Consider the following 27,649-nt stretch of genomic DNA (forward strand, 5'->3'; position numbering starts at 1 on the left):
CTGAGGGTTCCTCTGGGTCATGGCCAAGCTCCAGCGACTTGACCTCACAGCCTTCCTGCCGGCCTCCACCCTGAACCCTGCACTTGCTCTGCAGGGCTGCCACGTTCCCTTAATTCACTTCAAAGAGGTGGCTTCCACCTGCTACTACCCCCGGCCACCTGCTTGGCCCCAGATTCCTCTAGAAGGAGAAACTGTTCTCAAGCACCATGGGCTTGGGGCCCAAAGCATTCACACAGTATGGGGCAGAGCGCAGCCTCCTTGCAAGGACAGGAACTTCGCTCTGGAGCTGCTGAGGATGCGCAGGGGCCTCATCCTGCTTGATCAGTTGTGATGACGGGCAGCTGACCTGTACTACCTGGCTAGGGACAGCAGACACTGGCCACAGAAGGGATACACACCTCCTTGTCCTCAGATGCTACCTCCACCTGGCAAGGGAGGCAGTTGGGTGAATGAGGCACCAGAGCCTGGACCTCCAGCCATATATTCCAAGTTTGTGGAAGACTTGGAAATCCACACCACACCATTCATCATGACTGGTTTATATTATTCGCATTTTGAAAAACTTCCAGAAATAAATAAATGAATAGGCAAAATGGTGTGTTTGCACAGTGGAAGATCCAGCCTTAGAAGTGAATGAGGGGGCTGCAGCGATGGTTTAAGAGGTTAAGGCGCTTGCCTGCGAAGCCTAAGGGCCCAGGTTCCATTCCCCAGGATCTACGTAAGCCAGATGCACAAGGGGGAGCATGCACTTGGAGTTCGTTTGCAGAGGCTGGAGGCCCTGGTGTGCCCATTCTATCTGCCCCGCTACCTCTCAAATAAATAAAAAGTGAATGGATTTGGCTGTATGGTACAACATGGATGAACCTTCAGAACTTTTTGGTAACTGAAAGAAGCTACACACACGAGGATGAACGGGGAATGTCTCCACTTACACACCATTCACAGTAACCAACTGTATCAGAGAACAGCCAGGGCTGGGGAGGGGGAGGAGAACTGGCCACTGTCTCTCTTTAGGGTGGTGTAAAGTTTTGGAAATACTAGTGCTGATACAGCGCTGTAAAGACACTTACTGTTGACACTTCAAAATGGTGAAGAAGGCAACTTCTCTACTTAATGGGGAGGGGGCACCCTTGAGCAGGCCCATAGGCCCTCATTTCACCCATGCTGCACCTGGGCAGGAAAAGCCAGCTACACACACACAGCCACATCTGACGAACAAGCAAGTTTCCAAAGTCTTGTCCACTCTGACGCGTCACTACGGCGGCCTCACCTGGCGGGCTACCTGCCATCGTATACAACTGGCTTCAGAGCTGCCTGATGGAGGCCCATGTCTGGCAACCAGGGAGGCCAGTGTGTTTTGGCAGCATGCAAAGGAGTGTGAACAGTGTGGACGTCAATTCTGCGGCCTCAAGGAGGCGCTTCTTTCACCCCACTTTCCAGTAAAGTGGGACTTATTAAGGTATCAGCACTGCCTGGCATGGAATAGCACCCAGAAGCGAGGGCTGGCTCCCTACCCCACACCCCCTTATTTCACACTCTTCTACATCCATGTTTTTCAGGCTAAAACATGGATTTCTGGAGCCCTCCAGGGCCAGCACAGTGCACCCCTTCGTCCCGGTCAGAGATCCTGAGGGGTGGTGCCCGCCTTGACCTCCCTCCCTCTCAGCAATGCTCAGTGGCAGGCTGTGCTGGGCACTGGGGACAAGCAGTAAATGAGGAGCCCAGGATTCCAGGCCCAGGAGGGTGACAATACTCTTACCTTCCAGCCACGCCCCCACTCTACCTGCCCTTCAGGGCTCTCTCGAGTGCCGCCTCCTCAGTGAAGCCCTCCCTTTCCTTGCACCAGTTCTCACTGCTTTTTTTTTTTTTGGTGAACCACTTCTAAGGAAGGGGGCAGAGTGCTGGCACAATAGGGGAGGGTGGCTCCATCTGTCACCGGCCCCACCGTGGCGGTTGTCCCCCTGGCCACGGCCCCTCTCCCGTCCGTGAGCACGCAGGTCCATCTCGGCCGCTCGCCGGCACGTGGCCTGCGCCAGTACACTATGTTGCTCACGTCTTTGCTGCTGCACTGGCCTGGCTCTCTTTCACTTCCTGAGCTTTGCTTAAAGGTCACTGTGCCGAGAACTGTCGCTGACCCCTTTACCTATTTTTTTTTTCCAGCACACTTATCTTCTCACAATACTATTAGCTTACTATGTCTTTGGCCTGGGCCCAGTGCATCCATAAGCTGCCCCCAGCCCTGGCAGAGTTGCTGTGGGTAGGCCTAGATCACTCCTGCTTGCCCACAGGCAAGTCACAAGCCACAGTCCTTCCTCTAGTGAGAGCCCCAGATCTTCCAGGGCTCCCCAGGGTAAGCATGTGCCCCTCAGAAGTGGCCAGTCAGTATGTTCATCACAGCCACTGGCAATGGCACATGACCAATTTGGACCCATGAAAGTCAGTCCTGAGTTTAACCACCTGGGGGCAGCTGCGGAGGGGAGGGGAAGACAGGCACAGAGAGCCCCGCTAAATCTATCTGGGCCTAAAACCAAAGGCAATCCTGGACTATTTGGTTATGGGAGCAATAACTTCCTTATTGCCAAAGCTAGCTGGAGGCCAGCTTGAATCCTGTGGGCCTGCTTTGGTCTCTGAGTAACCAGGGGCCAGGCTCAGCTCCCCGTCCCACCCATTGTGAAGCTGATGGTACCTGCCCTTGGGTGATCTGTGGTCACACCCACACCCCTGTATGGTTTGGGGAAAGGGGACAGAGAGACCTAGCAACTGAGTTCTGACCCATTCCAAATTCTTTCTCCCCATCCAAAGAATGTGACGTAAGACAGAGTTGACAGGTACCTAACCCCCTGCCTGGATGGCATAAGGCGGGCTTGGCTGAGTGGCTGTGGGGCCTTACTGTCTGCACGACCTTGGGTGCAGCCACCTCCTGGGATCTTATCTGCAGTCAGGGAGTTGTCGCAGCCGCCCTCTTGGGCTCCAACTTTTTATGACTCTGGAAACACCAGCAGGCCCCATGTCACCTGAGTGGTTCTCTGGTCAGGTTGGTGGCTCTGGTCAGAGCCACCTGCAGCTAGAAACCCAGGGTGCCCAGGCCCTCTTGTCCCCACTGGTCCTCATTTTGCTACTGTACCAGGGAGGCCCTCCAGTAGAGCCACCCTATCCAAACGCAGAATGCTGATGCCAACAGGACATGGTTGCCCCACCTATGAATGTGCAAATAGCACAGATAGATGCCCTCTGAGAAGCAGTGGGAATGCACCCCCTTCAGTGTATTTCCACAAGACCAGGCCTCTTCCCAGCTTGGCAAAGGGCAACTCCTCAAGCTGGGAACACCCGGGACCCACCACCTGTGCCTGGAGGGCCTGCGGGCAAGGAAGGCCTGCCATGCCCATCTACTGTAACGTGGGGCGATGTGCTGCTATTCAAATGGGGGAATTAGTGATGAATGGGGGAAATTGTTCCTCCCTCTGTCCCGTCTCCAGAAGGAGACAAAAACTCCTTTTACCTCATCAAACAATGCCCTTATGTGGGCGCCAGCGCCCTGCAGCCCGCACAGGCCCAGCTCTGTGCAAGCCGCCAGTCGCCACGCTGTATTCTGGGGCCATAGCCAGCAGCGCCCTTTCCCGGTGGGTGACCCACCCGGCCCTCAGGCCAGACTAGGAAGGTGGCAAGGGCTGCCACTGCCCACTGCCATCGTGCAGCACAGGCCACAAGAGCCCGCATGCTTGGCACACAGGCAGGCTGATGTGGGGGCCTGGAGGCAGTGAGGGCCCCTTAGTAAGCTTTGGTCAGAGCAGCCAGGCAGGGGTGAGCAGGGGCATCAATAATTCACATACAAAAGCCACAAGCCAGGGAGGGGGAGGGGAGGGGAGGGGAGTGGAGTGCTAGAGCCCGCAGCCCCCACAGCCACCAGGGAGGCCAAGGTGCCAGGGCGGGAGCCACTGAAGGCCTGACGCGTGGCTCTGGGCTGTAGGCTGGGCACTCGCCACTCTGAATTTGGGGTGCGCACCTCACCAGGGCTGGCACGCCCCCACCCCCAAAGCCTGCTTTTGACAAAGGCCAGTGGCCTGGGCCATGTTTACACAATGCATAGTTCCAAGGAGCACCGAGCTCCTGGCAGCCGACTGGACTCTTGCTCTGGAAGGCAAAGCAGAGGGACCCAGGGTTCAAACAGGGGCCACCAGGGTCCCACTGATCATACTGGGCATATGCCCGGTCACATGAGACCCACCATCTCCCTTTGGCCTTCAGGCCAAGGCAAGGAGTACAGCCCATGATCCCCTCCTGGGCTCCATTCTTATTTCCTTCCTTCTTTCTTTTTTTCTTTATCTTCTTCTTCAAGATAGGGTCTTATATCTCCCAAGCTGACCTCAAATTTGATATATAGCCCAGGGGGCCTTGAACTCCTGATCCTCCTGCTTCTACCTCCCAAGTGCTGGAATTATGGGTATGTTCCATCACACCTAGATAATGCCCCATGCCATCCACCTGTGCTTCCTAGCACACAGCCATGACACTGGCACCCCGGTGCCCGTGTGCTCCCCTGATGCTCCTGCCAATCCTTTCCGACTAGCAGGTGATGATGCCTAGGCTCTCCGCCAGGAGCAGCGCTGCCCACCACTTAAGCCACATGTGTGGGTCTGAGCTCTCAAGGCACTATACTTGGGGGGAGGGGCTACATTTTTTTTCAAGTAAAGAAAAGTAATTGAAATTAAAGTTTGGGGGATGGGGAGATTGCCCAGTGGTTATAGGTACTTGCTTGGAATTAAAGATTTTGTTCATTTTTTTTGTAGTGCTGGGAATCAAAACCAGGGCCAGCCTCATGTATGCTAGGCAAATTTTTTTTTTAATTTTAAATTTTTATTAACATTTTCCATGATTATAAAAAAATATCCCATGGTAATTCCCTCCCTCCCCACCCCCACACTTTCCCCTTTGAAATTCCATTCTCCATCATATTACCTCCCCATTACAATCATTGTACTTACATATATACAATATCAACCTATTAAGTTCCCTCCTCCCTTCCTTTCTCTTCCCTTTATGTCTCCTTTTTAACTTACTGGCCTCTGCTACCAAGTATTTTCCTTCTCACACAGAAGCATGCTAGGCAAATTTTTAAGTTTTAAAAATATTTTATTTTTATTTATTAGAGAGAGAGAAAAAGAGAAAGAGGCAAAGAGAGAAGGAGGGAATGGGCACACCATGGCTGGCCACCCTGTGCATCTGGCTTACATGGGTCCTGAAGAATCAAACTTGGGTCCTTTGGCTTTGTAGGCAAGCACCTTAACCACTAAGCCATCTCTCCAGGCCCCTCCACATTTAATTTAATTTAATTTTTATTTATTTATTTATTTGAGAGCGACAGACACAGAGAGAAAGACAGATAGAGGGAGGGAGAGAGAATGGGCGCGCCAGGGCTTCCAGCCTCTGCAAACGAACTCCAGACGCGTGCGCCCCCTTGTGCATCTGGCTAACGTGGGACCTGGGGAACCGAGCCTCAAACCGGGGTCCTTAGGCTTCACAGGCAAGCGCTTAACCTCTAAGCCATCTCTCCAGGCCCCTCCACATTTAATTTTTTAAAAAGCATCTTTTTTATTGAGATGGGGAAAGGGATATGATGGAGAGTAAATTTGTGAAGGGGAAAGTAGGGGGAGAGAGGGAATTATTATGGTTTAGTGTCTATAATTACGGAAGTTATTAATAAAAAGTTTTTTTGTTTTTTCAAGGTAGAGTCTCACTCTAGCCCAGGCTGACCTGGAATTCGCTATGTCTTCTCAGGGCGGCCTCGAACTCACAGCAATCCTCCCATCTCTGCCTCCCAAGTGCTGGAATTAAAGGTGTATGCCACCATGCCCAGCTCAAGAGAAAAGTTTTTAAAAGTATTTTAAAATATATTTATTTATGTTCGGTGAGGGGGGGGGATAGGCATGCCAGGGCTTCCCATGCTGCAAACAAACTCCAGATGCATGAGCCACTTTGTGTATCTGGCTTTATGTGGGTACTGAGGAATTGAACTTGGGTTATTAGGCTTTTTAAGCAAGCACCTTAACCACTAAGCCAAATCGGCAGCCCTCCCAAATTTAACTTTAACAACCTATTTTAAAGCCAGTTGTGAGCTGGAGGAATGGCTTAGCAGTTAAGGCATTTGCCTACAAAGTCAAAGGACCCAGGTTCGATTCCCCAAGCACTCATGTTAACCAAATGCACAAGGGGGTGCATGAGTCTGGAGTTCCTTTGCAATGGTTGGAGGCCCTGGTGCGCCCATTCTCTCGTTCTCTTTCTCTCCCTCTTTCTCTGCCAAGTAAATAAATAAATAAATATAAAGTATTTTTTAAAAATCCAGCTGTAGTGGTACAATCTTATATAATCCCATCATTATAGGAGGCTGAGGCAAGAGAATTAGCCTAGGCTATATAACAAGTTCAAGGCCAGCCTGGGCTAGAGCTAGTCTCCACCTCAAAGAAGAGTTGAATTTATTTAAAATATGTGTCCAAATATCACTTCAACAAGTAAACCATAAAGTGGAAATGTTTTAATTTCCGTTTTCAAGCTGTGACCATTGGCACCAATAGTCTTGCATGTGCCCCACACCTCCATTTCCACCGACCCTTCAGAATGCTAAGCAGCTGCTGGTGACCTCCGTCTCGACAGTGTGGCCCGTACAGGCCCAGCTCTGTGCATCTAGAACTGGCCTCACTTCTCTATGCACAGACACAGGGGCCCAGTCCCCTGGAAAAGTATTCAAACTGCAGATAAGAGGGTGTTAGAATAAGTAGCCTGGACAGCAGGGCCTTGGGGACAGATGCCAGCTTTGCTAGGCAGTGGACACCAGGTCCTGAATGTCAGGTGCTGAGCTGAGCCTGGTGTCACAGCAGACACAGCCGTGATCACAAGCCTGGCCCCACAGTGAACAACAGCGCCCAGATGGCTTCACAAAGAATGACCCTGCTCACCCACCCCCCGCCCCAGGTCCTACAGCCCCCCAACACACACTGGCCGCTTACACCCAAGGGAACTTGCTCCAGGATGGAGCCCTTAGTCTTTCCTCCTGGGCCTGCTATAGGCCAAGCACAGAAGGTTCTCATGGAGCTGCCTCTGCCTGCCACCCTCAACCCCCACAAATCATGTGTTCTCAGAGCAAGCACAGCCACTTCAGGCCACCATGTGTGAATGATTCATGGGGCAGGGCCCTAGCCGGGAGCCTGTGTGTAGAGTCGGAGGGCCCGTACCAGGCCTTCAGCCAATCTGTCCGGAAGCCAGTGGAGGGCCGGTGCATCCCAGTCCTTAGGTCAGGGTGACGATGCCCTTCGTGGCTTGGTCACTTCCTGGTTCCTGGGAGAGTCACCCCAGAGGCTCAGGGTGGGGTGGTACTTGCTAAAATGTGCCTCCCAACCCCCCAGCACAGCAAGGCCACCCAGCTGATGGCTATGGGTACTACTGGGTGAGGAGAGTCTGCCAGGGGCAGGGCTCTGAATGGACAGATGGGCCCCAGGACCCAGGCTAATCTTCCAGGTGGGGGAGGAGAGGAAGCCAGGGTCTCCTCCTCCTTCCTTAGCAGGTAATCCTCATCCCCTCAGGGCCTCAGTAGCCAGGACAAGGCCAGGGTTGTGCAGGCCAGCCTGCTCCTGGGATAAAGGGACCTCTTGGAGCTGTCTCCCAGCTTCTCTTACCCTAGGCAGACTGGGTCCAGCACAGCCCAGCATTGTCTGTGCAGCCTGCAGCCCAGCTGAGGGACACTTTCCTGTGACCCGGGACTGCCATGCAGACAGCCAATCACTTAGAAGGATTAGGGCCCCAGCCCTCTGCTCCTGGGGGGGGGGGGGGAGAAGAGGCCACTGTCTCTCTACCAGTTTGGACAGGTGATTGGGGCCTTGAATAGGAGCACACTGCTCTCTCTTCAGAAGGAGGTGAAGGGACACAGACCCAGCTTCCAGCCTCACCTGAGACGAGCAGAATCAAGACGATGGACAGGGCCAAGCTCTACTTGTGTGTGTGTGTTGGGGGGGAGCAGAGAGGCTCTGTCTTAAAAGCTATTGTGGAGGGCTAGGGATGTCGTGTGTGGTAGAATGCTGGCGAGCATGTGTGAGGAACTGGACTCAATCCCAAGTGCTGCCTAAAAAATTTTAAATAAAAACAAATAACTGTGGGGTCTGGGGAAATAGTTCATTGGTGAAGTGTCTACTGTGTAAGGAATGAAGACTTGAGTTTGATCCCCAGAACCCATACCTTTAAAAGCCAGGCAGGGGGTGTGTCTGTCACCACAGCAATGGGGAGGTGGAGACAGGCAGATCCCTGGGGCTCACTGTCCTCCTGGGTCTGCTACAGGCCAAGCACAGAAGGCTCTAGCTGAGCTGCCTACTGCCTACAGCCAATCTAGCCTACTTGATGAGCTCTTGGCCAGTGAGAGACCCTGTCTCAAAGAAGGGTGGGGTGAAGCCCCAATGCCCTCCCTGGATAGAAGCCCTGCTCAGCCTCCTGCTGGGCTAGGACACAGGCTGGGGCTGTTCAGCTGTCCGGATGGCTTACTGGGTGGCAGAGGACCCCACCTGAGGCAACAGGATAGCTCCTGAGGGGACACACCAGAGGCAATGGTCACAGCCACCTAGCAACCCCTCAGACAGGAGCTGAGGCGGGACAGTGGCAGGCTTAGGACACGTACAAGAAAGCCAGGCCCAGGGGAGTCCTCAAGCCTGCCGGTGGAGGGGGCCTCGAGCAGTCTGCCCTACAGGCTGGTCGTGGTCGCCCTGCTCTGCTTCTCCTGGTCAGAGCCTGGCATCACAGGGAGCCTCGGTGCTTGCCTTCTTGGAGCACTCTGCCACCCAGGCCCTGCTGCCCATACCCTATACCCCACCAAGAACCCTTCCTGTCCCCCATCAACTTATGCCACTCAGTGGTCACTTGCTGAGCACCTACATGTGCCAGAGGCTAGGGAAAAAGCCAGGGCAAGTGACTCCAGCTGGCTACGCCCTGTGGCCTGGACTAATTAATTCCTTGTCAGAGATATCTCCAAGGGAATAGAACGAAGGGCTCATGGAGCTGGGGCTGGATACAATGGACGACGACCTTTAAGAATGCAACAGAGGCCAGACGTGGTGGCACATGCCTTTAATCCCAGCACTCGGGAGGCAGAAGTAGAAGGACTGCCATGAGTTCAAGGCCACCCTGAGACTATGTAGTAAATTACAGGTCAGCTTGGGCTAGAGTGAGACCCTACACTGAAAAACCAAGAAAAAAAAAGAATGCAACAGAGAGCTGGAAAGATGGCTCAGTGGCTAAGGTGTTTGCCTGCAAAGCCTAAAGACCCAGGTTCAATTCCCCAGTACCCATGTAAAGCCAGATGCACAAGGTGCACATGCATATGCAGTTCATTTACAGTGGCTAGAGGCCCTGGGGAGGCCATTCTTCCTTCTTTCTTCCTTCCTTCCCTCCCTCCCTCTCTCTCTCCCTTTCTCTTAAATAAATAAAATATAGCCAGGCATGATGGCACATGCCTTTAATCCCAGCACTCAGGAGGCAGAAGTAGGAGGACTGCCAAGTTTGGGGCCACCCTAGGACTACACTGTGAATTCCAGGTCAGCCTGGGCTAGAGTGAGACCCTACCTCAAAAAACAAACAAAAAATAATAAAATACATAAATAAAATATGAAGAAAAAAAAAAGACTGCAACAGATGGGCTGGGAGATCGGCTGGTGATAACAGCCTGTCAAACCAAGCCCAGTTACCCTGCACCCACATGAGGCTGGATGCAGAGTGGCTCAGGGCTGGGACCCCAAAGTGCCTGTGGCACTGACGGGGCAACAGTGGCAGTCAGAAGAATACAGAACCTTGTAGGCCAGCTAGACTGGTGCACTCACAGTGGTAAAACAAGAGAGGTCCTGTTTCAAAAAGAAATTAGGGGCTGGAAGATGGCGCAGTGGTTAAGGTGCTTGCCTATGAAGCCTAAGCATCCAGGTTCAATTCTCCAGGACCCACGTAAGCCAGACACACAAGGTGGTGCATGTGCCTGGAGTTTGTTTGCAGGAGCTGGAGGCCCTGGTGCACCTCTTCTCTCTCTCTCTCATATAAATAAAATAAAAGAAGACAGAAAGTAATTGTGGTAGAACTGGGGAGGAAAAAAAGAAAGAAGTGGGATGGAGAGACTGCTCAGTGGTGAAGGTTCATGCTTGCAAGGCTGGACACTCTATGTTCAACTCTCCACTGTCCATGTCAAAGCCAGATGCACAAAGTGGCACATGTGTCTGGAGTTGATTTGCAATGACAAGAGGCCCTGGCACATCCATTGTCTCTCTCTTGCTATTGTTCTTTCTCTCTCTTTCCAAATTAAAAAAATAATTAATTAAAAAAAAAAACAACAGGGCTAGAGAGATGGCTTAGCGACTAAGCGCTTACCTGATAGCCTAAGGACCAGGGTTCAAGGCTTGATTCCCCAGGACCCACATTAGCCAGATGCACATGGGGGTGCACGAGTCTGGAGTTCGTTTGCAGTGGCTAGAGGCCCTGGTGCGCCCATTTTCTGTCTCTCTCTCTCTCTCTGCCTCTTTCTCTCTGTCTGTCTCTCTCAAATAAAAACAAATAAAAAAAATTTTAAAAATGCAGAGACATTTATCGTACCAATAACTGTGGGCTAACTCCACAATGCACGACTCATTTACATCAACAAGGAGGGTCCATTGGGAGGGGGTAGATCATGGATGAGCCTAAACAATGGTACCAAACTGCCTGTATTTGCTTAAAAGAAAACTAATAAATTAAATTTTTTAAAAAAATTTAAAAAAACAACAGCTGGGCTTGGTGGCACATGCCTTTAATCCCAGCACTTGGGAGGCAGAGGTAGGAGAATCTCCATGAGTTCGAGGCTACTGACCTGTGTGTCACAGTCAATATCCACTTGGCCAAACTGATGAGAGCCCTCCCTGGCTTTGTCCAGCCTCACTCTGGGCCCCAGGGGGAGGCTCTGGTCCACAGGCCCAATCTGACTGAGGGAAGAGCTCATGCTCAGTAGGTTCTGGAGGCACGCTGCAGGAGGTTCAGCCACCTTCTCAGAGGGGCACACATGAGCCCTGAAATGCTCCAGGCGCCACACAATTCCTGCCCAGCAACCCCTGACAGCCTACACTGCAGAAGGCGGAAGTCAGACCCTACACTGTCCCTTGGCACAAGCTTCCTGTCTGCCGGGAGGTGAGTAATGTCCGCTCCCTGCCCCCAAACATCCCTTCTGGAGGCCAGGCCTCACGTTTTCCACTCAGGAAGAGGCTGGGTGAAGGGACTGGTGGAGCCATGGCTGTGGGGAATGGAAGGTGGGATCTGTAGACACAGTTGAGACCCTGGTCTCTGGGAGGCTGCCACCCTGCTGGTATGCACGTGCCTTCACCTTTCCATCCACTCATTCACTCAACCTCTTCCCAGGCACTGCTCTGTGCCAGGCCCTGGGTTCCAGCCTGTAAGCCCAGCACTCAGGAGGCCAAGGAAGGAGGATCACTGTGAGTTGGCGGATAGCCTGGGACTACAGAGTGAGTCCCAGGTCATCATGGGCTACAGTGGGACCCTACCTGCAAAGAAAACTTCAAAAAAAAAAAAAAAAAAAAGTCAGGCGTGGTAGCACATGCCTTTAATCCCAGGACTTGGGAGGCAGATATAGGAGGATCACCATGAGTTCAAGGCCACCCTGAGACTACAGAACGAATTTCATGTGTCAGCCTGTGCTACAGTGAGACTCTACCTTGAAAAACAAATAAGCAAACAACAACAAAAAAGACATAGGTCTGGATAAATGCATATATTACTTTCAACAAACTGCTCTGAAAGCAAGACACTTAATGTTCATGCTCATATATTAATGCTACTCACTTCTGGTTAGAGAAGCTTCTCTTTTTCAGATGGTGGTGACCACTGGGATGACCCAAAAGGCAACACAGTGCTGAGAAGGGACAAAGGAGTGTCCAGCACTAAAACATTTCACAGCCTCCAAGGCTCAGGGTCCTTTGAGGAAGAGGCGGCGGAAAGAATGTAAGAGCCAAAGGAAGGGTACCACTCCTAACATACTACTGTCTGGACAGAATTTGGCCTCGATATTCAGGACCTCACAATGCCTAGCAATACCCACACAAGACCTTCATAACAGGAGGAAAAGACGGTGACATCAAAATAAGAGAGAGACTAACAGAGAGAGGGAGGGGCTATGATGGAGAGCGGAGTTGTGAAGGGAAAGTGGGGGAGGGGGAAAGGAAATACCATGGTTTGTTGTTTGTAAGTATAGACCCTGTATGCATGTGTGTATATATGTTTTAAAAAAAGACACAGCTATCAAGCAGAGAATCCCACAGACAGAAAAAGCATGATAGGCTGATGGGCTTTTCAGCTTCAAGGCAACACTAGACATTTCAGGGACTCTACAAGAAGTCTCAACAGCTGGCTGTCCTCAGCAGCCTCTCTGCACAGCCACAAGCAGCCGTGGCATAAAGACCTAGGATAAAGAGCAAAGCGGCTAGCAGGGTTTAGTCCATGTGGTGTGGGCAGGAGGCGGCCGCGGGAGCCAGCCGGCACTGCCCGAGGCCCAAGAGGCCAGCGCTCTTGAGTGTGTGGAGACCTGGCACCACACAACTATGTCTGCACTGTAGAGAGTGGGGGAGCACCAGTGCCCTCTCCACTTGGTGCTGGTCAGATACCCAGTGTCTCCCCAGTCCTCAATTTCCTAAGTGATGTCCTCACAGGTAGCCACGGTCCTGACGGAGGGACTTGTGGGAATGATGCGGTGGGGGTGGGGAAGTTACCATACGAAGTCTAGAAGACGAAGACTGGGAGTCAGGGGCAGGAGAGGACAAAGCCCAGCTGTGGCTCAGGGTGAGAGGGCCTCTTGCCTGACAAGGTCTCTAAGACAAGGCCCCCAGGGCGAAGCCCAGTGTGTTCTCTATTCACTGGGCTCAGTTGTCCCAGCCATGGAACCTGTTCTGCCAAAACCAGCCTACATCTACCTTCCTTCAAATTTAACAGGAAAAGACGGGTACGCTGGCCCAAACCCATAATCCCAGCACTCAGGAGTCTAAAGCAAGAGAACTGCCTCTAGTTCAGGGCCAGCCTGGGCTAGGTGGTGAGACTCGTCTCAAAAATGAACAAACAGGGCAGCTTGGTGGTTAAGGTGTTTGCCCACAAAGCCTAAGGACCCAGGTTTGATTTCCCATTACCCATGTAAGGCAGATATACAAGGCGGTGCATGAGTCTGGAATTTGTTTGCAATTTGTTATCACTAGAGGAGAAAGAAAATGAACATGTTTAAAGCTGGAGAGACAGCTCAGAGGTTAAGGTGCTTGCCTGCAAAGCCTAAGGACCTGGATTCGATTCCCCAGTACCCATGTAAAGCTAGATGTACAAAGTGGCACATGTATCTGGAGTTCGTTTGCAGTGGCTAGAAACCCTGGTAGGCCCAATCTCTCTGTCTCTCTTCTCTCTCTCTGCTTGCAAATATGTAAATAAAAATTCCAAAAAAATTTTTAATAAACAAAAATTTAAAGAAGGGGAGGCAAGCTTGTTTCTTCCAAGTGCTCAGAGTGGATAAGCTGGGTGGATGGACACAGGAGCCCTGTAGCCCCAGCAGACAAAGAAGCCAGTTTGTCCCCAACAAGGAGGGACCCCTACTTCCCCTGATAACATGCCTGGGGGCAGGTCTCTATAAATGACAGCTAGCTTGTTCACCTGTACCACAAACATTCAGTAGGCCCCTGTGACAGACCAGGCACATATCTGGCGAGAAGGCTAGCATCTACACACAGTACCTGTCCAGAGTGCCTCGGAGGACTGTGGGTCAGAGGCGGCCCACCAAGTCCACTGTGGGGAGATTGTGAGATTGAAGGAAGCATCTAGTATAAAGGCACATGACCAAGTGTGGAAGGCAGGCCCGCCAGAGCCTCGCACTGGGTCTGTCCCCGCCCCCTACCCTTCATGAAGTGCAGCAGACAAGAAAATGCCCAAGGTTTCACCTGGGCTCACGCAAGGGGGCCAGATTTCAGCCCACATCTACACTGTAGATGAGAGAGCAGCCATAGGGCTGGGACAGGATGCCGTGCTGTGTTCGTACCAAGCCAAATACCCTCCGAGGAATCCTTTGGGCAGACACAGTGGTCACCAACAGGGCCTAAGGACATGGGGGGGGGGCGCACATGAGACAAGACCAGCTGTCTGGGCTTCCTTATAGCCTGTGATATACCGCCCCCACCCCACAAACCTAGGCCAACCACTGGCCAGTACATCAGCCTCCAGACTCAGCCACTGATTAAATAATTAAATTGGTGGGTTCATGATCAACACCATCCTCCCTGTCTCCCACTCCACTGTCCATCCTCATAAACACCCTTGTTTTGTCAGCAGGCCAGCTGTCCTCAGCCAGGAGCCCATGGCCAGGCAGGGCCTGGGACGCATGTGACCACACCCAGGATGCCCATACTGGTCTCCTGTGGGTGGCTGCAGGACAACGGACCCCCGCAGATTCTGCAGAATCACCAGCCTCTGTGGGGGTGAGGGAGGCCGAGGACACGCGTGGTGCTCACAGAAGCCCTGTGCTCTGCTGCCTGTCCTGAGGGCTCCGCTCCATTCGGTGACCCTGGAAGTATCTCAGACAGCGGCCAGACTCCCAGCGGGTGTGGCGGGGGGGCAACAGTGCAGCAAGGCGTTTGGGAACAAGTACAGAGAATACAGTCTCTGTATCTTTCTTGGGAAGGTATAGCCGATGGTTCTTGCTAAGTATTGCTGGCACAGATCTTGGTATGCCTTTGGGTGTGGCTCTTAATCAGTTCAGATGAGGCTGGAGGTCAGCTGCTAGGCTGTCCCAGCCCCAGAGCCTCTGGGAGCCTCTGGCAGCCCCCACCAGGCCCCACCCCGTGGGAACACTGGAAGAAAGTAGAGGTCTGGAGGCTGGAGGCACGAGGGGGTCTCGCTGACCTCACAAGGCATCAAGGCACAAAAGCCTTTTCTTTTCTAGTAGTCTCGTACCCCACTCCTCACACAGCCACCCTCAGGCTCCCCAGCCCCTGGCCCAGACACCTCCAGCTGCCTCTGGGCTGGACTCCTCCCAGACAAAGCTGGATTCAGGCTGGGAGGACAGGCATGTGGGTTCTGCCATGGAGACGAACTTTGACCCAAACTGCAAGGCTCCTACCCCTTATTTACTCTTTAAGGCTCACCCATTTTGCAGAGTTAACATTACACCCCTTTTTAACCCTGTGCCTCCCTCCCACATTCCAAGCCTTGACCTTTGACCTCTCCTAATTGCCAGCTCCTACACCCCAGTTCTCTGGGGCCCCGCTTCGGCTCATCCCCTCACCCCTAGTCATCTGCTCCCAGGAAATACGAGCCTCTCTGGGAGTTCTGACTAGAGATGCCATCCCACATCCCCAATCTTACCAAGCCAAAGCAGACGTGCGGCCTAAGAGCCCCCTCCCCACGCCCCATGTAGGAACTGTGGAGTGCACCCCTGGGATCTGACTTCTGACCTGGACTCTCCAACCACCAGAAGAACGCCAGAGGAGGCAGTTGGGCCCATCCTGGTCAGCCACCAAAGCCCCAATGTGCTTTTTAGACACCTGTGCTGTCTGGCCACTGGCCAGGCGACTGTCCCACAGCCAGCCTCACCCAGACCACAGGGGCTTTGCTGTTTCTCACTGCTGTGCAGTTGGTACTACTCTGGGTCACACATCACTGACATTCCCAGACCTGAACCATGGTGACAGATCTTCATCCCACAAACCCATCGGCACAGACAGGCATGACACTCCCTCAGCTCACAGGCGGATGGGCGCTCTGCCTAAGGAGCAACTTGCTTTTTCAGGAACCAGGGACAGGGGCAGTGGGACCTGTGGAGATGCTGGCCACAACAGGCTGGCTTCTAAGTCCACAGAGATCACCCCAGTGTCACCTGGGTTTCACCATCCAGAGCTCACAAGAAAATGCGGCCCCTCCCCTGCCAGCTCCTCCAAGGGGCACTCACCATCCTCTTGGCTATGAAGGTTCTGTGGGCTCCGCATCCTCTCCTCCTGGCTGGGGCTCAGGCTGGAGGCCAGGTGGGGGTCAGCTGACATCCATGTGGAGTCATTCATATCAAAATCTTCACTGCTCACAGAAGTCTCATCCTGAGGAGAGACAAAGAAGGCAGGTGTTTATCAGGGGCATGCGCACTTGCGGCTCAAGTGGCCTTGTGGGCAGGCTTGGAAAGGCCCCAGAGGGCACGGGGAGCCCCCAGGACCTTGCAGTGAGAGCTCAGTGGCCCTCCCCCCGCCCCCCTGGAAGCAGCCTGAGCTCTGGTTCCTGGCGGAAGCTGGGGCTGAGGGCCCTGAGCTCTCTGTAATTGAAGACAATTATGAGGTCTCACATCCTGTAGGGCGGATAGCAGGGACTGGCTCTTACTTACCCTTGTGAGCCAAGGTTGAAATGAGCGCTGTAAACAAGGGCCACCATTCCCCGCCCATAGCCCAGGGAAGAAGGCTCAGTCCACACAGTGCCCTGTGGCCAGCACTGGGCAGAGGGACATGTTGGGCACAGAGGAGGCCAAGGCGGAGTCCCCTACCAGGCCTGCTGCCAACTCCTGTGGAGCATGCATGGAATTCCTTTCTCCCACTCCCCCGGCCCCGGCCCAGAGGACTTTCCTGTCTTCCTCCTCCTAAGCTGTGCTTGGGCAGCTTCCAGAGCAGAGCAGGCCGGCCCCAAAAGTGCAGAGAATGAAGGGGTGGGGTGGGCCAGGTTTCTGATCAGAAGGGGTTCTGCTCAAGGGCCTGGGGATGGGGGGAACCTCTAGAGCCTTCCAAACAGCTGAATGGCCTGCTGGAGAAGACCACGCCTGCTCCTCTCCTGGGCTGCTGCTGGCTTTGCTGTGCCCTTGGCTAGTCATCCGGGAACCCCCAGGGTGGGGCCCCTTCAATCCAGCCTTCCAGCAGGAAGGGACCCCACCTCCTGCTAGCCCAGCCTCTCTCTGTAGCAGCAAGCAACTGTGCTTAGGTGTGGGTTACAATACATGGGAAGATGGCCCAACAGTGCCACATGGGAAATCCAGACCTCACTAGCGCCCCCCTCCAAGCCAGCAAGACACAATAGCTCATGGCAGAGTATCCCCCAAACCTACCCTCCACAGCCTCCTCACAAACATCTTTTGTGGTGAGCAAGCACACTTTGGTTTGAGAACTTTGTGGGGCTGCTCCTGGGCAGACACGTCTGCTCTTAAGCGCTGGGGAACAGGAGCCTCGACCTCCCTCCCTCCCCTGACCCCAAGGCTGGCAGGGAGCTTGCTGGAATTCACAGCTTCTGCGCAGCAGTGTAGACCCTCTGAGCAGAGTCCAGAGCACAGCAGCTTGTCTACAACACCGTGGCGGTCGGGACGCCTCCTCAGAGCCTCGGGGACAGAGCCACAGTGCTCCCGCCATACAGGCACTGGGCCCCTGCACACAGGCACCCCAGATGCCTGCTCAATGCGCACACGCTCACCCTCCCCCTGCCTGCCTTCAAGACAGCATGCTAGCTCACAGCTGCAGGGGTGCGTGTGCTCAAAAGGCTCTCCCTGCATAGGGTACAGCAGCAGAGGGTTCCTTAGAGGTATGGGACAAGGCCACTGGCTGGTGGCTTTCTGCCTTCCCAGCTGGCCCTGGGGGTAGGCGCTTGCTGGGGCCCTGCTCTAGGTACTGCTAGAACACATGAATTAGAAGACCTGGTTCTCTCTTACCGCTTTTATTTTTTAAATATTTACTTTATTTTTGTTAGAGAGAGAACGGGCGCACCAGGGCCTTCAGCAGCTTCAAAGGAACTCCAGACGCATGCGACCCCTTGTGCATCTGGCTTACGTGGGTCCTGAGGAATCGATCCTGGGTCCTTTGGCTTTGCAGACAAGCGCTTTAACTGCTAAGCCATCCCTCCGGCCGCTACCACTTTTATTTTTGAGACAGTCTCCCAATGGAGTCCAGGTTGGCCCTGACTCGAGCCTCCTGCCTCAGTCTCCCAGTGTCACGACTACTGTGATCAGTTGCGCACTCCCTCGCCAGGCTCGTTAGCTGGGAAGTACCATCCACTCAAAGTGTTCATTCACTCATCCCTCCATCCAGCCCACTCATTTGGCAAGTAGTCCCTGAATACCAACTACGGGCCAAGTGTCTGCTAAATGCCGCAAATCCAGCTGCGGAGAAGACACAGTCCTGGCCTGCCTGGCACTCCCCATCCACAGAGGAGATGTACCTCATGCTGGTGGTCACGATGGCAGCAATGCAAAATTAAGCGCAGGAAGAACAGCTTGCTGGGCTGTGTCTACCAGGACAGTCAAGGAAGACCTTGCTGGTCAAGGGGACAACACTGAGCAGGCTGAGGAAAGAAGGGAGGGGACTGTGTGCTTTTGTAGGGGCACTGCTCCAGCACAGGCAACACGATGCCAGGCATATGCTGCTGTGCCTGGGAACAGATGAGCACATGAGGCAGCACAGCCACATGGGCATCCTCGTTTCCTCCCAAGGGGCAAAGAGCCCTGGGCAGGTCAGTGCCTGTCTTCTTGACAAAAGCCGGGGAGCATTTCACTACAGAGCGGCTGGCCAAGGGGCAGGCCAGGATGGCAGGAGCGCACTGAAGGCTGCTCAAGCCAGGTCCCATCGGTAAGAGCAGAAAGGCTGAGGAGATGGGGACTCAGTGGTTAAAAGTACTTGCTGCAGCACAGGCCTGATAATTAGTTTGGGTTCTTTCTTTCTTTCTTTGGAAGTTTATTTACTTATTTATGAGAGAGAGGGAAAGATGGAGGGAGGGAGGAAGAATGGGCACACTAGAGCCTCTAGCCACTGCAAATGAACTCCAGGTGCGTATATCACCATATGCGTTGTGCAGTGGGTTCTGGGGAGTTGAGCGTAGGTCCTCAAGCTCCACAGGCAGCTAGCTGCCTTAACTGCTAAGTCATCTCTCCAGCCCTAGTTTGGATTCTTAGCACCAGCTCAAGCCAGACATGGTGATGGAGGCATCGGTAAGCCTACGGTGCCTTTGGCAATGGGAAGCAGGGTCAGAAGAGCCCTGAAGTTCAAGCGCTGGCTAGAATGGTGTGCACCGTGGCAAACAAGAGACCCTGTCTTAAACAAGGTAGAAAGTACCCACTATCACCCTGAGCTTGACCTCCACTTGCACACAGTGGCACATGCATGCCCATGCACACTTTATTTTTTGAGCAATAGCAGGTGACAAAGCAGCCCCAGCACTAATGACAGCTCCCCTTACTATACCTCCCCAGGCCCACCAATGGGTGAGAATGCCAAGGCTCATGCCCAAATCCATGTGCTACCAAGTGGCAGAGCCAGCTCTGTAGCACTGCAGAGGCCCAGGCACCCCCTCATACTTCTGCCCATCCTGCCCACCTCATTCTCCACAATTCCTCTTCTTAAACAACTCACCTGTCTGTATCATTAGCCCAGGCATAGCCCACAACTACTGTGAGACCCCAGAAAGCCCCATGCCCTTCCAAGAATGGGAGCCGTGTGCTCTCTGAATTCCCCATGAGGCCAGCGAGACTTGTTGAAGTGACTGAACTGGCTGGCAGGATGCTAGTATTTAATGAGGATGCTACATTAATTTGACAATTAAGGGCTCAGGTCCCACTGCGCAGTCCTTGAACAGGGGCCATATGAAAACTGGGGCCCTAGCTGGTGGGCCAGCAGCTACGTGCTTCCCCTATTGCAGCCACGCCACCGGTCACCCCACACACAGCCTAGGGTTGCTTTGGCTCAGATGACCAGCCTGTCCAAAGTGGACTCCACCCTGCCCTGCTCTGCCCAAACAGATGGGCTGTATTATTTCACGTTGACACTGAAATCACCTGGTAAGAGAAACCAAGCAGGGCCTGTATGCTTGGAGGCTCCAGGACTTCTTGGCAAGGGGTCCATGAAATTCCCTTACAATGCCCCCCAACACACAAGGCAGGCACCTAGGGCAGCCTATCGCCAGGTCTGGCCACTGCCCCTCTAAGGCTTGCCCCAATTGCCAGGGTACAGAGGCAGTGGCAGAGCAGGGATCGGAATCCAGACAGTATACCCAGAGCCACCATAGCATGCTTCCACCCTCCATGTAAAGAACGTGCTTGCGAAATGACAGAGTGCCTCAAGATGGTACCCGAAGGAATGCACGGGCAGTGGAGCCTGAGCTGCGCAGACAGACGAGCGCACACTGCTCACCTCCTCAGAGAGCTGACGCACATTATCAAGCACCCGCTTTGTGCTGGTGCCTGTGGACCTGGACCAGGGGCTCCTTACCTTCCGACAGTGTTTAAGAGAGGAACCAGCTACAACTTTGGACCCACAGACAGGTAAGGAGCAGGCTGTGGGACCCCTGCACAATTACTGAACACCAACAGCTCTCTCCCCAGAAACTTTTTCCAAAGCTCTCAGGGTTCTACCACCCCAACCCCAGCTTTGTCAGAAGTGGTCCTAAGATTTTTTTGCCACCCTGACAGCATAAAACACACACACACACACACACACACACATACATATATATTGGGGGGGTTCAAGGTAGGGTCTCACTCTAGCTCAGGCTGACCTGGAATTCACTATGTAGTCTCAGGGTGGCCTCGAACTCATGATGATCTCCTACCTCTGTATCCCAAGTGCTGAGATTAAAGGCATGCACCACCATGCCCGGCTCTCTTTTTTAGTATTTTATTTTTATTTACTTGTGAGAGAAAGAGGCAGAGAAAAGGGCAAAAGAGGGAGAAAGAATGGGCACACGAGGGCCTCCAGCCACTGCAAACGAACTCCAGAAGCATGCACCACCTTGTGCATCTGACTTTACATGGGTATTGGGGAATCGAACATGGATCCTTAGGCTTCATAGGCAAGCGCTTGCCTTAACTACTAAGCCATCTCTTCAGCCCAAATACAGTATTGTTTTTTAAGGGAGAAACCTAACATTTCAGAAAACAAACAAAACCAAGTAAGCTGTGATCAGACTGACATAACTACCTTTAGGGTCCCCACATTTCTGGCGTTGACCTGGAAAGGAGACTTCTCCAGAGCCCTCTGTGGCTCCTGCTGCAGCACCGCCTGGCTGGTCCTGGGGTAAGGCCAGTGGCCAGGGGGGCAGACTCTAACTCACTCACCTACTTGCTCCTGAGCCAAGGCAGGCCAGTTATACAGACAATTACCAACACAACAGTTCAGACCCATCACCTAAGTCTAGAGGGACCAGAGGGAGGAAGGGAGGGAGGCAGCCAGCACAGGACTGGAAGGATGGTAGCCTTGGGCCTGTGCAGAGCCTCAAGACGCTCCCCCACTACCTCAAGAGGTCACACGTAGGTCACCTCTTCCAGTTCCCTTTGGAAATCACAAGGGAATTGGGGCCACTAATTTTCCCCTCTCTATTTACAAACTTCAATGGGGTGTTCATTAGAAAATAAAACTGTCTGCACTCCATGCTTCAGTTCACTATCCTAAGACCCCTATGTCACTCACCCTGGGTCCTTCTAGCCTTTGCTCCTGTCACCCTGAAGCCTGAGGCCATGCCCACCTAGCAATAAAAGTTCATCAGATTTGGCACACCAGAGTGTGTGCTGCCACAGGTCACAGGGCTGACTACCCTTCTGAAAAGGGAACTTGGGTTGGCAGAGAGGGCAGTAGCACCTAGTCAGCATCGAGGACACACCCCAACCCGGGAGCCCTGACTCTGGGCAGACAGAGAGGTGCTGACTAAACCCTCAAGCCTCTTATCTTCAGTCCAAAATTCAGGGGCAGGTTCAACCTCCTATCCAGCTCTGAGGCCCTTCCTCCTCTGTAGGCAAGCTAGCACCAACCACTGCACAGCCTGGAGGAGGGGAATGTGGGAGAGAGAGGAGGAAAGGTGGAAGTGGGCCTGTATCCATGGCTGTAACTACAGGCAGGTGCTATCAGTAACCTGATTATTTTACAACTGGGGTCAACTTCTCTGGAACTGGGTTCCTGGTGCCTCTGAAGTGGAGCCATTTGCATCCTCCAGGAGTCAGAATCCTGGGGCGTGCCTCCCACAGCATTTTCCAGGCCTTTCCTCACAGCTGTAACTCTATCTCTACCACTTGCTTGAGAAAGAAAAGGAGGATTTGCTGAGAATTCAGTGCAAGTGTAAGCCATCAGGCCTGACCCAGGGCCCTGGGTGTGGGTTTCAGAAGAAGGGGGGCAGGGGGAGACGGATGTGCAAGGGATGCTGCAGGGCCAGGCCGGAAACAGACCCTGCTCTGTGCCACCCCCAGGTCTGCTGGGCAGCCAGGAAGAACACCAGTATGGGCAGTTGCCCTGTGTGGGCTCTACACTGAGTAGGTACATACTGAGAGATGGCTTCTCAACTCAGTGTTAGGCACCTCTTTCAGGGGCACCTGTGGGCCCTTGCCAGGCTCCAGAATGCACCAGCTTCTGCTCTCCTTAGGGTGAGCTCCGTGCATGCCACCTGTGAGTATGCCAGGAGTGCCAAAGCACATCTGAGCCCAACCTGACCACGTCAGCTATCAGCTGGCTATGTACGGAAGATGAAAACCCCCATGACCCATCCAGCATAGCAAGGGTTCGTGTCCCCGTTTGTGACCGAGGAGGCGTGAGAGAAACATGGTGGGGTTCTGAATCAGCCTCGGGGCCTGTGGGGTGCCCAAGGGTGCTGCTTCATGCTTCACCCCAAGTCCACCAGGCTATGGTGGTGGAGAAATGAGTCTTTCTGAGACACGCCCCACACAATTCCACTCTCTGCTGCTCAAAGACCTCCTCTGCTTACTACCGTTCAAGCACGAGCTCTGCACGGAGAAGGGAAGCCAGGAGGGCTGTGATCTAGCCAGTAGCCATCCACCACACTGTGGATGGTCTCTCCCTCTCTCTCCTACACACTCACTCCCACGGTCTGTCAGAACCGCGATCACAGACCCTTGCCCTGATGGATGCGTAGATGCTGGAGTGAACACTTCCAATATCCTCCCACTCGTATGTATGGGCTTTTGTTCCTGTATGGGCTGTTTTCCCAGCATTCCTTACCACGGACTCCTGCCATCAACAGAGGTCTGGAATTCTGCAAGCAAGGTTCTTCCAGGCAGAAAGATGGCAAGAGGGGAGCTACTCTGAGCTAGTCCCCTGCAGGACTGTCCTTCCAGGAAAAGGACCCAGAGGAGACAAAAAAGTTCTTGAGCAACTCAGGGTGGACCAGCTCCCTGGGTCTGGGCCCCGGGGCGAAGTTCCTCCCAGTCAGCCTTCTCAACTGGGAAGGTCACTCGCTCTTCGGCCGCTGCTTTGTAGGAAGGTGCTGAATGGGGCAGGGGAGCAGGAGACACTCCATAGCACAGCCCAGCAGAGGAGTCTGGATCTCATTCAAACACACTTCGAGGCTCAAAAGGCTTTCCAATGAAGGGGTAATTTACTACCTCGGGGTTAAGCTACCCGCTGGGGCCTTTCCCTCACACAAACCTACAAGACAGAAAGTAGGCACATTTCAGAGGTCAAGGGACCTGGTGCCATCTCTAGAGGCTCTGTCCATTAGAGTTGGGAGAGTCCCAACAGTCAGTCCCCTGGACCCCTACTTGGTGAGTATCTGTGTTGGGGTGGGGGCGTTTCCAGCTGATTGTGAATAAGTAAGAAAGGCTTTATCTCAAGGGAGAAGCTATTTCAGGCCACAATCCTCAGAAAGAGGAAATCACAGAGTCCAAACACCATTTCAGGTGAGATCAGGAGGTTATTCATCTGCTCTCAGAGCAGACAGAAAGAAAAATCAATGTTGTAGAGGGGGAAAGGGTTCCATTTGAATTAATGGGTTTGTGGCTTCTCCATTGATCTGCCCCTCTTCACACTTTCTTTTTGTGCTTTTGTGCTCTGAGGGAGAGGGGAGGAGAAAGGGACAGAAAGGGGGGGGTCTCTCGGTAAGGAAAGGACAGTCTAACCTTAACCTTTCTCCAGAAATAATGCTAATTAGTGAAGCTTAATGAGAGCTTCCCCCAGGAAGCTCGGCCTGGTAGGGGTGGCCAGACTCGCAAACGCAGCTCCGAGTGGGAGTAGGGTCACTTCTGAAACCAAGCGGCTGGCATAGGAAGGTGGGTTGCACTCCTCCCTCCTGCCCCGCCCCCCTCCCCACCAGCCCAAGTCCCGGCCCGGGAGGAGCCGGTGGAGGACGGCGAGTAGCAGGCGGAGGTGTAAATCCACATTAACCCTCGCGCGCGCCCCGCAGCCCGCCGCTGACCCCTTCCCCGAGCGCCCCTCCGCTCGGGGCCGCCGATGCCCGCGGCTTACGCTCGCTCGGACAGGGCACCTCCGAAGGGCACTCGCCCCTCTGGCGGAGGTACAGGGGCCTGCCAAAGTAGCCTCAACTCCACCAGCCGAATCCTAACTCCCCGCGCCCAGGCAGGGCACCCCTCCCGGCCACTCTGGGCTTCCCGTCCTCACATCCCCAAACACAGTCCACTTCCTTTCTCCCCGCGGCGGCGGCGGCCCGGCCCCCACCCCGCCGCCCGCGAACGTCTTCCTCCCAGGGACGCGGTGCCCAGCTCGCTGCAAACGGCGTGGCCGCCGCACAATACCGCGGCGCGGCGCGGCGCACACAATCACCGCCCCCCAGGACCGGCGGCGCGCACGGCCCGAGTGGGGTGCGCCCGGCCACCCCAGGCACTTGGAGCTCCGCACACCTCCCAGTGCCCCGCAGGCCCCGGAGCGCAGCCGTCGCCCCCTCCTCACTCCCGGTCACACTCGTCCGCCCCAGCCCACTCCACCCAGGACGCCGCTGCTCGCCCGCCCCCCCGCCCCCCCACCGGCTCGGCCCCGGCGCAGGAGCTCCCCGTGAGTCCCCCTCCTCGGAACCCCCCGCCCCAGCCCCACGTCCCCCTAACCGCAGCTCAACGGCCGGCGGCAGGAGGAGGGGGGCGGCGGCCAGGGGCCCGGAAACGGCCCGATCGCCGGGTCCCGCCGGACTCCGTACCTGGGCGAGCAGCGAGGCGGAGACGGGCGGTGGGGCTCCGCGAGTGAGCGGGGCGGGCGGCGGTGACAGCCCCGCGGCTCCAGCTGCCGCTGCTGCTGCTGCCGCCGCGGCCGCCCGGGGAGAGGGGCTGGCACCGCCGCGGCGCGTCACTGCCCGGCCCGGGGGCGGGGGTGGCCAAGGGGAGGGCCCAGGCGAGCAGCGGCGGCGGCGGCGGCGCCGCGGCCGGGAGGAAGGGGGAGGGGGCACCGGGCACGGGGAGGCGGGGGAGGGGGCGGGACCGGGCACGGGGCGGGGGCCTGGGGGAGGGGAGCGTAGGGAGGACGCACTCAGGGGGAGAGGGGGAGTAGGAGGAGCAGCAGGAGGAGGTGGAGGGGCGGGCGAGGAGGAGTGGGCACGGGGGGAGGGGGAAGAGAGGAAAAGGAGGCACCCAGGGAGAGGGGAGAGGAGAAAGGAAGGTGGGGTAGAAGGGGAGGAAGGAGGGGGCCCTGGGCCAGGTATGAGGGATGATGGCTCGCTGGACGCGCCGCCGTGCGCTCCGGGGCGAGAGCGCTCTTAAGGGAGAAGCGCTTCGAGTAGGATCCTTGCAAGGGGCTGAGCTGGGGGAAACGGGCGGTGGGATCTGCCCTCGCCTGGAGCTCCCGGGGGCTGCGGTCTTCAGATCCCGGGGCGGGTGGTGGAGTGTGTTTGTGTGTGGGGGGGGTTCTCCTCCCTTGGCCTGCACACCATCTGCGTTCAGGCCATGAGAGGGAGACTTGACCCAAAGAAAGTGACTCAGGCATCGTCAGGAACTCTAGGTGCCCCGGTGGGCCTTCGGACAGCCCTCAGTGCCAACGCGTCTCCAGATTCCCAGAGGACGCGGGTCTTGGCGGGGGGGGGGGGGGGACGGGCGGCTGAGGACCGGGGCGCTCAGCCCCAGGAGGTCCGAGTGAGACCCCGGGCCTGGGAAAAGCCGGGCACGTGGCCCGCTCGCCGTCGGGCCCCCGCCCCCACCTCGGGTCTCCCCTTCCCGATCAAGTTCAAGCTTGAGCTCCTCGGCGCGCTACCCACGGGCCGCCCCCTCCCCTCGCCTTCCCTCTATTCCGCACCGTCTCGCGAAGCTCTCTTCCTTTGTCTCTTTCCCACCACTTAGTTTACACCCGCCCCTGCTCCCCTCCTCCCCGCCCCGCCGCCGGCGCTCGCGTCCGGGCAGCGCTCTCACCTGTTCGACCCAAACATCTCGGCCGCCGGCTCGCTCCCGGCTCCCTCCGCCGTCCCCATTCGGCGGGTCATTGTGTTCCTCCAGCCCACCCGGGGCCGGCTCCCGCTACAGTTGTAAAGTCGTGGGACGGTATCAAGAAGGCTACCCAGACCCGGACGCGCACTGTCCGCAGGAACCGACTGCCGCGGGAGAGGGAAGACGCACGCCGACCGGAGGTCCAGCCCTCCGGGCAAACAGCCCTCGGCTTCAGGACACGGATGGGGACGGCGCGAGGTGGCCAGTAGGGTACCCTGGACGCCCCCCACACACACCACCCTTCCCACGGACAACCTGAGACTCGCCTGAGACCTCACAGGCTAGTCCCAAAACAGTAGAATTGAACCTCGACCGAGAAGACGAGTTACGGGTAGATTACACCTCACCCCCCAACACACACACACACACACACACACACACACACACACAGTGCAAAGCCGCCGTTACAACGAGCGGCCTCAGATAAAGCTTGTGTTTTAGGCAGGGATAGAGATGTCCGTGCAATTCTGTGGGGAGATGCCCCGCCCCCCAAAAGAAATCCAATAACGATCCCACCTCCTGGTTCCTCCGGTCGCGTCCGAAGAGGAAGGGCAATTTCTACAGATTCCTGTACGCCATAACTCATTCACAGAGCAACCAGCGAAGAAGAGAAAACGAGACAGCCACCGCGATTGTTTGCAATTTTGAAACAGCCTGCCTTTAACCCTCTAACTTTTTTTCTTCTAAAAAGCCTTTTTCTTTCTTCCTCTGAAAGCTTTGCATTGTGAACAATCTAAGGTAGGCAAGACTCCCTCTACAGGTGAGACCTGGAACTGCACCACTACAGGTTCGGAGCTCAGGGCTCACCATTAGAAAAGATGACACTTCAAATTAACAGCACACAGACTTCATTCCGCATATGCTAAGGATTTTACTGTCAATGGGAAACTTACGGGTTTTTTGTTTGTTTTTCGAGGTAGGGTCTCACTCTAGCTCAGGCTGACCTGGAATTCACTATATAGATTCAGGATGGCCTCGAACTCATGGCGATCCTCTTACATTGGCCTCCCGAGTAATGGGATTAAAGGTTGTTCGCCACCACGCCCAGCAAACACAAGCTTTTTTAAAGGTGAATTTAAACGTGCTATTAGCGAATTTTATTCCTGAAATTAAATATGTTTTCTAACCAATTCACTCTTCCCACCCACTGGGGTGTGGGAGAGCCTGTGGGGCTTGACTGTCCCCACACCCACACATGCGATGGCCACAACTCTGCTCAGTTCACCCAGGGAAGTGTGGGCGTTTCCACCATAGAAACTATCCTTCCTCTCTCTGAATGAGATAATTTGGGCTCAGGATTTCCTGTCCCTTTCCAACACATTTCTAGAGCCCTTTGACCTCTGGTCGACATCTGGACTTGAAATACAAAGCCTAATCCAGCTGAAGTTCAAAAGAGGAATTGAACCCAGATAACTCACCTTTTCTCTAACTATGAAAGAGAGTCATGCCGGCCAGGGGGGGCACAGCTGCAGTTTT

General features: G+C 54.7%; 1 protein-coding gene across 6 annotated transcripts in view; it reads right to left on the bottom strand.

The window, feature by feature from the left end:
* Window positions 1-27,649, bottom strand: part of Nol4l (nucleolar protein 4 like) — a 143,865-nt gene that overhangs the window by 14,044 nt on the left and 102,172 nt on the right. For 2 of the 6 annotated variants that reach the window (XM_004668080.2, XR_006638502.1), the window contains exon 5: window positions 15,974-16,115. In XM_004668080.2, the coding sequence (XP_004668137.1) occupies window positions 15,974-16,115 (142 nt within the window). Of the gene's footprint in view, window positions 1-15,973; window positions 16,116-16,393; window positions 16,591-24,900; window positions 25,006-26,098; window positions 26,118-26,689; window positions 26,886-27,649 lie in introns of those variants that run through there. The other 4 variants (XM_045156022.1, XM_045156024.1, XM_004668081.2 and 1 more) reach the window with 4 other exon arrangements.

This window comes from Jaculus jaculus, chromosome 8, assembly GCF_020740685.1.
Source record: "Jaculus jaculus isolate mJacJac1 chromosome 8, mJacJac1.mat.Y.cur, whole genome shotgun sequence".
NCBI classification, from domain to species: Eukaryota; Metazoa; Chordata; class Mammalia; order Rodentia; family Dipodidae; genus Jaculus; species Jaculus jaculus.